This window comes from Odontesthes bonariensis, chromosome 24, assembly GCF_027942865.1.
Source record: "Odontesthes bonariensis isolate fOdoBon6 chromosome 24, fOdoBon6.hap1, whole genome shotgun sequence".
NCBI lineage: Eukaryota > Metazoa > Chordata > Actinopteri > Atheriniformes > Atherinopsidae > Odontesthes > Odontesthes bonariensis.
In genome coordinates, this window is record NC_134529.1 from 76,478 (window position 1) to 85,000 (window position 8,523).

Below are 8,523 nucleotides of genomic sequence, written 5' to 3' on the forward strand. Positions count from 1 at the left end.
GTGTGCCGGGGAAAAGGTGAGGCTGATTAAGACATTTCACACTTTACGCAAAGGGTTATTAACATTGGCCCACAGGGACGATCAGGGGCTTGTTAGAGAGATCTTAAGCTGAAGTTTAACCAGCAAAAAAAAGCAAGAAACTAACTTTAACCACCTACTAATATATATAATATAATAATGATGCTGTGAAGATGGGATAGAAATTGGGGGCGCACATACTCAATGCACGTCACGGGGAATAATATTAGGACAATTACACAATAAAGTTACTCACCAAGAAGCCAACCATCACGCACAGTGCCACCCTGTATGTCTGTTCCCAACGATGCTGTTACTCAGAATGTATGAATCGTGCGTTGAACCAGGCCACCTCGCCACAATGTTGGTTAATTACATTTACGCATCACATCCGAGACCATGGTCTTCGGCCGGAAAAGGGTGGAATGCTCTCTCCGGGTCGGGAATGAGATCCTTCCCCAAGTGGAGGAGTTCAAGTATCTCGGGGTCTTGTTCACGAGTGAGGGACGAATGGAGCAGGAGATTGACAGACGGATCGGTGCGGCGTCTGCAGTGATGCGGGCTCTGCACCGGCCCGTCGTGGTGAAGAAGGAGCTGAGCCAGAAGGCGAAGCTCTCGATTTACCGGTCAATCTATGTTCCTACCCTCACCTATGGTCACGAGCTGTGGGTAGTGACCGAAAGAACGAGATCGCGAATACAAGCGGCCGAAATGAGTTTCCTCCGCAGGGTGTCTGGGCTCTCCCTTAGAGATAGGGTGAGAAGCTCGGTCATCCGGGAGGGGCTCGGAGTAGAACCGCTGCTCCTCCGCATCGAGAGGAGTCAGGTGAGGTGGCTCGGGCATCTGGTGAGAATGCCTCCTGGACGCCTCCCCGGTGAGGTGTTCCGGGCCCGTCCCACTGGGAGGAGGCCCCAGGGAAGACCCAGGACACGTTGGAGAGACTATGTCTCTCGGCTGGCCTGGGAACGCCTCGGGGTCCCCCCAGAAGAGCTGGAGGAAGTGGCCGGGGACAGGGACGTCTGGGTCTCTTTGCTCAAGCTGCTGCCCCCGCGACCCGATCCCCGGACCAGCGGAAGATAATGGATGGATGGATGGATATGATCTGTACATCAATCGAATGAAAATGTTTCCTGTTAACATACAAATTCATCATGTGATGGCGCTTTTATAGCAATGTGTGCGCAGTCGATAGCTCCGATTACAAAACCGGCTCTCGCTTCAAATTGAGCTTTAATGTTGGCCTGTTCAACTGCATTGTGGGAATTTGATATACGTGGCTGAGATGCGGATAATTCTGTCCCACACTGGCATGGCTCGGCTCAGGGTAGACTAGCACAGTCCCAATCGGTTGGCCAGCTCCCTCTGGAATGCCCCGGTTGGAACCCCAGTGTGCACATCACCTGTGAGCACAGGCAGCGCACGGCTCCTCGCTGTGTTGCGCTCCAACGCCGGCGTTTGGGGGTGAAGTAAGTAGTCCGGCTAGTTGGCTGGGGCTTCACAAATAAAGCGTTTTGCTCCTGAAAAGAATATGCATGCAAAAGAGTAATACATTTGCACATTTACATTTACAAAATCGTATCTTCCGAAAAAGTTACACCTCACAATCGCTTGGCACTAGGTTGCAGTATCAATGCGCGCTGCCGCCTGCCGACAGCTGTGCCTGTTTCTCTGTGTTTACTGCTCGTAATGTTAACGTAATCATGTCTGACTACGACACCGATGATGAAGACATCCCTGTTACCACAGAGCTATAGGGATATCTTTATGAACCAGAATATACAGATGCCAAACTTCCCCAGATGGAGTTGGAACGGGCAGAGAGAGAGAGGAGGGACAGAGAAGTGGTCCCAGCTGCAGCTGGAGCCAAAGCTGCAGCAGGGAGACACAGGGTGACCGACAAATGGTGGTGCACTGGTTCGAAGCGCCCAGTAATGCCAAGGGAGGTGGAGAGCTACTGCTGCCATGAATGGGAACTCATCATGCCACAGATGCAAGACCTTTCAATTGATGAAGAGGCCAGTGTACCAGCTTCTGTCTGCATCACAAATCATAAAGACTTCCCCGCAATCCTGAATGCTGAATGTCAGGCAGACCTTTTTCCACGTTCCCAAAATTAGCTGGAAGAAGCGACCCAGGCCAGCTCTCCAGTATATATATAGTGTAATCAGTGTGACCTGTTTGTCATGTGATCAGTGTGACCTGTTGGTCATGTGAACATGTACTGCTTACTTGTCATCAAACTAGCCGGCTATATAGCTAGCAATTGAGTCACTTAGCCGATAGGTTAGTGTTGGCTTTCATTCTAAACTTACCGTTATTTGTGCAACTTGAAATGTCAAACGAAGTTGGAAGTTGTCGCGTCTGTAATCTTCGACCCGCATGTTTTACACACTGCAATTCGTTTTTTGTTGACCACCTCATAGTTTTTATACCCAAAGGAAACTATTGGTATCATTTTTGCCTACTGGCGTGTTGTTCTCTGTTCCTCTTCATTGGTTGTCCTGTAATTTGATTAGTTGGATGCTGTTAGATCAAAACAACGTGTATCTAATTTGATCCGCTGGCTCTCTCACACACACAGATGCACACGTGCAAATAGAGATAGAGCATCCGTGTCAACATACTTTTTAATCTTTGGTTTTGGGGAAAGTAGCAAGTCTTTTCAAGTCAAAAGGATCAAGTCCAAGTGGAATCACGAGTCACTGATGTTAAAGTCCAAGTCGAGTTACAAGTCTTTTTAGATTTTGTCAAGTCGAGTCTAAAGTCATCAAAATCATGACTCGAGTCCAAGTCACATGACTCGAGTCCACACCTCTGTTCATTACCAACACAAACATTTTAACATCTGTATCTCCATGAATGAAATTGATAACCACAGGGCTACATAAATATGAAATGTTTCCGGATATCAGGGTCTGATGGAGGCGCTGGCATTACATGTGACCACTCATAAATACTTTGCTTAATTTAAGATTTCTCCAGCTTGTTCTTGGGCTTCCAATGAAAGAATCGGGCTAACAATATAACATTGAGATAATTTAAGGCAACTGCAAATGTCATTTTTATTTTATGTAAACTTAAAACATTTAAAAAGCACTGAAATATTTTTGTGTAATCTGTTACAAAATGATTTTTGAGTTCTGTGAACGTCTTGGGGTTTACAGTGTGCGATGGAAGAATAAGACTAGTGAGTATCTCGCTAACTACACTGACAACATTTCCATGTAATGCAGTCGTATTATTTTGAACTATTAATAACAGCAGTATCAGTGTGACTGAGTTTGTTTGAACAGCAGTGTTTGTGTTTTGGCCTTAAAGCTGCTTTTATCTGATAAATTTACACCTACAACAACACATCTCCATGGCAACAGATATGTTATCAGTGTTTTTAACTGTTTAAATGATTTAAAATCCGATAAAAGAAGATCAGAATATTTACTTTTATTACGACAAACTTAATGTTTAGTTTATGCGCATCTCTGAAATATTCCGAGATTTTACTTTTAAGAAACAAATATGTAGTAACGCTGTTTGACCAGCAGGCGGCGCTTTGCATCAAATGACGTCTATCAAGGCGGTCATGTGACCAACCAGGAAGAGATGATCCATCTCGGGTTTGCCAGGATTGACAGCGGATTAAAAATTGACTTGTGGCTGAATTTTACTTTGAAAGAATTAGCGCGAGGGAAGGTAAGAGCTGATCAGACACGAGCTGACGGGTTCGGGTTACCATAACAACGGGTTCGGGTTACAGGTAACAGCGTCACTACAGACTGATGGTTGTAAATACTAAAAAAGCAACATGGCGGCATTCAGCGTCCCGCCGCTCCACATCAGTCAGAAAAACCAACAGACGGGTACATCCATCGAAATCTGCTACAGACTAAAGCAGACTGATGCAGACTGATGCAGACCAATGCAGACTAATGCAGGCTAATGTAAACAGCTGCTGGTTACCAATAAAAACGGAGGAAATATAAATGGAGGCAGAAAGGGTTAACAAAGGAAACTATGAGGTCAGGAAACTGATCTAAAATCTCCTGAATTTTACATGAAGTCTGGTTCAAAAGATTGATTCATTTCACTCTGATGCTGAAGATTATTGTCAATATGTTGTATTGATCAGTGCTGTAAACATGTATTGATCAGTGCTTATTGCTGTAAACATGTTTTGATTATTGCTGTAAACATGTATTGATTATTGCTTATTGCTATAAACATGTATTGATTATTGCTGTAAACATGTATTGATCAGAGCGTATTGCTGTAAACATGTATTGATTATTGCTGTAAACATGTATTGATCGGTTCTGTAAACATGTATTGATCGGTGCTTATTTCTGCTCTCTCGGCAGTATGGAGGATGATGAACTTCCGTCAGAGGATGGGATGGCTGGGCGTGGCTCTCTACCTGCTGCTCAGCATCATGGCGGCCTACTACGTGTTTGAGGTGCACAGCTTCAGCCTGGAGCGCGTGCAGCGAGGTGGGATCAGCTCACTGTCTCTGTCGCCCGCCGTCACCGCCCACCTGCCGCCACTTCCTGTGTGGATGTGGGCGTCGGTCTTCCTGCTGCCGTACCTGCAGCTCTTCCTCTTCCTCTTCTCCTGCACGAGGGCCGACCCCCGCGCCGTGGGGTACTGCGTACTCCCGGTCTGCATCGTCCTGCTGTGCAGCCGCCGCCACGCCGCTAAGTCAGCCAATCAGAGGGCAGGGCTACTGATCGACACGTAGAGGGCGGAGCCACAGAGGGCACGCTGTGATGTCGCTTCCTGTCTGACTTTAAACAAACTCTCAAATGAGCAGGTGTCAGGTGACGTCACAGGGGAACCCTGAGCTCTGATTGACTGCTGTCAGAGGGAGCATCGGTACCGTTGCTATGGTTACTCACAGGGAACCCTGAGCTCTGATTGACTGCTGTCGGAGGAAGCATCGGTACCGTTGCTATGGTTACTCACAGAACACTGTTGACTTCACAATTGTCGACCAATCAGAGAGCAGCATTGTTTCAGTATTTAATAACGTGACACACTGGTTACCATGGGAACTTTAATACATCAATAAAAAAAAAGTGAAAAACAGTTGTGTTTCAGCTCCTCGATCTTTTAGGTGGCGGCTGCACCTCAGAGTTCGATTCCCCGTCTTCTTCATCGCTGTCCTCGTCTTCTGTCCCTGCAGCAGGTAAAATGCAGGTGAGTCACCGTGGTAACCAGATGATCTATTGGTTAACTGTCAGTCAGCAGCATCACAACTGGTTAACCGCTCAGTGAAGCCACCTTCCTCTCAGACTCCGCCCCTTGTATTCAGCTCGGGTTAGTTTAGTTTAGGTTAGGGTTAGTTTAGGTTAAGTTAGTTTAGTTTGGGTTAGTTTAGGTTCGGGTTAGATAAGTTTAGGATAGGGTTAGTTTAGGTTAAGTTAGGGTTAGTTTAGGTTAAGTTAGTTTAGTTTGGGTTAGTTTAGGTAAAGTTAGTTTGGGTTAGGGTTAGTTTAGGTTCGGGTTAGTTAAGTTTAGGATAGGGTTAGTTTAGGTTAAGTTAGGGTTAGTTTGGGTTAGGGTTAGTTTAGGTTAGGGTTAGTTTAGGTTAAGTTAGGGTTAGTTTAGTTAGGGTTAGTTTAGGTTGGGGTTAGGTTAGATTACGTTAGGTCAGGTTAGGTTAGTTAACAGGGGCCATGTACAGAACAAGTTCTAAACCAGAGTTAGCGATACAGATAATTTGCATCTGTGGCCCCAGGGCAAGAAACTAAAAAGTAAACAAAATGGATAATACAATACGGACTATACACACTAGGGTTGCTACGACAACTAAATGCATCCTAAAAAGCAGCAACAACATAGTTCTTCAACGACAAGAAAGGAGTCTGCACGTGCTGAGTCTGCAGACTCCTTTCTGACTAACCCTAATCATGTCAGGTGTTAGCAGCACGAGCCCACCTGGTGCGCCTGCGCCGCGCGCTCCCTCTCGCTCCACCAGCTCGTTCAGAAGCTGCGCCACGTTCCCGTTCAGCTCGTGCAATCCTGTGATCAGAGACTTCAGGTTGTTCTCCACCGGGACGCTGATGTTCCGCGTCTGTCCGTCTCTCAGCCTCAGCTCCCCGCGCACCGCCGCGGCCGCCATGTTTACTCCGGCTGACGCCACAGTGCGTGGTAACGGCACGTAAATGCTTTGAGTTACGTTTGACGTGAAGAATGAAATCAGGAAATTAACAGAAAAAAAACTTATTGAAACGACATTTAACAGGGAAATTTAAATTCAAATGGAATACATTCTACAGAGTTTTTCATTAAAATGTTTGGTTTCAGCAGTTATTAGGACAGAGGGAGTTTAGCTTCTTTAAAATGTTCAGTTCTTGGAATAAAAAAAGTTTATTTATATGTATTATCTGCAGAATATCCAGTAACTCTCAGCACGGACTTACCGGAGATCTGAAGCAGTGATCAGATATGTATTGTCTTATTATATTATATTATTTATTACCTCTTTATTATGATGGATTGTTTTAGTGACACTTGAACGCACCACAGAGCCGGCGTGTCTTCTCGCGTGATTACAGTTTGCTTTTATTTAGCATTATTTGGTTCAGTTGGATTGATCTAAAACTAAAACTTGACTCTAAAACTCAGTTTAACTTTCAGTCCGGAACCATCTGCCTGATCTGATTAGTTTCTAACGTCGTGACCTCTGACCCCGGGAAGCCGCCAAATACAATCTCTTAACGTAAACCGGAAGTTGTCGTTAGCTGACGCTTTGCTAACAAAGATCCGATCAGCGGATCATTTGAAGTCACAGATTATTGATGATTATTGATCGGGCTACTCGCCAGTGTACAGCCGGGTCACACGGTGAAAGTGTCCGGGGGAGCCGGTCCAGTTCAGATCGGTAAGTTGTCTTTATTTTGGAGCTAACAGTGTTAGCATTAGCATGAAGCTGGGTCCTGTGCACTGAGGCTAGCTGCTGGAGCTAACAGCGTTAGCATGAAGCTGGCGGCTAGCTGCAGCCTTAGACTGAGGTCAGGTTCTGAGGAACAGGTCCGGATGAGTGTGTTAACGGGATGTACCGCAGTTTGAGAGAGTCTCCATGGTAACGGCATGTTTATGAGAGTATCCATGGTAACAGCTCCTGTTTACCTCACCTGTGTGACGTCAGGGTGAAGCCTCGCTAACAGCTCCAGGTGTTTCCTGGTTCTGCAGAGAGTGAAGCCTCGCTAACAGCTCCAGGTGTTTCCTGGTTCTGCAGAGAGTGAAGCCTCGCTAACAGCTCCAGGTGTTTCCTGGTTCTGCAGAGAGTGAAGCCTCGCTAACAGCTCCAGGTGTTTCCTGGTTCTGCACAGAGTGAAGCCTCGCTAACAGCTCCTGGTGTTTCCTGGTTCTGCAGATTGTGAAGCCTCGCTAACAGCTCCTGGTGTTTCCTGGTTCTGCAGATTGTGAAGCCTCGCTAACAGCTCCTGGTGTTTCCTGGTTCTGCACAGAGTGAAGCCTCGCTAACAGCTCCTGGTGTTTCCTGGTTCTGCACAGAGTGAAGCCTTGCTAACAGCTCCAGGTGTTTCCTGGTTCTGTAGATTGTGAAGCCTCGCTAACAGCTCCTGGTGTTTCCTGGTTCTGCACAGAGTGAAGCCTCGCTAACAGCTCCTGGTGTTTCCTGGTTCTGCAGAGAGTGAAGCCTCTGTAACAGCTCCTGGTGTTTCCTGGTTCTGCAGAGAGTGAAGCCTCGCTAACAGCTCCAGGTGTTTCCTGGTTCTGCAGAGAGTGAAGCCTCGCTAACAGCTCCTGGTGTTTCCTGGTTCTGCAGAGAGTGAAGCCTCGCTAACAGCTCCTGGTGTTTCCTGGTTCTGCAGAGAGTGAAGCCTCGCTAACAGCTCCTGGTGTTTCCTGGTTCTGCAGAGAGTGAAGCCTCGCTAACAGCTCCTGGTGTTTCCTGGTTCTGCAGAGAGTGAAGCCTCGCTAACAGCTCCTGGTGTTTCCTGGTTCTGCAGAGAGTGAAGCCTCGCTAACAGCTCCAGGTGTTACCTGGTTCTGCAGAGAACACCAACATGTGTGAGGAGGAGCTGACGGTGTCTCTGGTGGATGTTCTGGAGGAAGATGAGGAGCTGGAGGAGGAAGCTTCAGCTGTGTTGGCAGGAAGTGACTCAGACCACTGCTCCTACCCTCAGGTAAACACACACTTGTACACACACAGCTGCTGGTTCCAGATGTTCTGAGTCTGTCATAGGGCTGAACGATTATGGAAAATAATCTAATTGCGATTTTTCACGCCAATATTGCGATTGCGATATGCGATTATTTTTTAAGGTCTTTGTCTTCTGTATTATTAAACAAAGACAAGCAATACATCATACAGTATGGCTAAAACTACATTACATTAATTTTAAACTGTTCTTTCCTGGAAGACAGACCTCTGTTATGATGACATGAGGTGATGCATGAATTGATGACTGACATTTTTATTTAACAAAACAGTATATTTGAACATACACAATAGTATATTTTGAGCTTACAAACATCTGAGCA

General features: G+C 46.2%; 3 protein-coding genes across 4 annotated transcripts in view; 2 read left to right on the plus strand and 1 right to left on the minus strand.

Annotated features, from left to right (window-relative positions):
- The first annotated feature begins 3,586 nt into the window (after positions 1–3,586).
- tmem251 (transmembrane protein 251) lies at positions 3,587–5,097 on the plus strand. The gene is made up of 2 exons (XM_075458438.1): positions 3,587–3,708; positions 4,374–5,097. Exon 2 carries the CDS (start codon positions 4,382–4,384, stop codon positions 4,748–4,750), a length of 369 nt encoding a protein of 122 aa, XP_075314553.1. The 5' UTR covers positions 3,587–3,708; positions 4,374–4,381; the 3' UTR covers positions 4,751–5,097.
- On the minus strand, positions 5,052–7,297 carry LOC142374684 (uncharacterized). The gene is made up of 3 exons (XM_075458439.1): positions 7,149–7,297; positions 5,950–6,179; positions 5,052–5,188 (listed from the first exon to the last, which is right to left on the minus strand). Exons 2-3 carry the CDS (start codon positions 6,131–6,133, stop codon positions 5,106–5,108), a joined length of 267 nt encoding a protein of 88 aa, XP_075314554.1. The 5' UTR covers positions 6,134–6,179; positions 7,149–7,297; the 3' UTR covers positions 5,052–5,105.
- Positions 6,418–8,523, plus strand: part of ubr7 (ubiquitin protein ligase E3 component n-recognin 7) — a 16,967-nt gene continuing 14,861 nt past the window's right edge. The window contains exons 1-2 of one of the 2 annotated variants that reach the window (XM_075458437.1): positions 6,418–6,895; positions 7,989–8,165. In XM_075458437.1, coding sequence (XP_075314552.1) covers positions 8,046–8,165 — 120 coding nt within the window. In that variant the 5' untranslated portion in view covers positions 6,418–6,895; positions 7,989–8,045. Of the gene's footprint in view, positions 6,896–7,758; positions 8,166–8,523 lie in introns of both variants that reach the window. The other variant, XM_075458435.1, reaches the window with a different exon arrangement.

Excerpts from the sequence above, each read along its gene's own strand:
- LOC142374684 (XM_075458439.1), bottom strand. The coding sequence starts at position 6,133 with ATGGCGGCCGCGGCGGTGCGCGGGGAGCTGAGGCTGAGAGACGGACAG. Across the intron at positions 5,189-5,949 it reads GCGCGGCGCAGGCGCACCAG|GGACAGAAGACGAGGACAGC; the intron begins GTGGGCTCGTGC and ends TACCTGCTGCAG.
- tmem251 (XM_075458438.1), top strand. The coding sequence starts at position 4,382 with ATGATGAACTTCCGTCAGAGGATGGGATGGCTGGGCGTGGCTCTCTAC.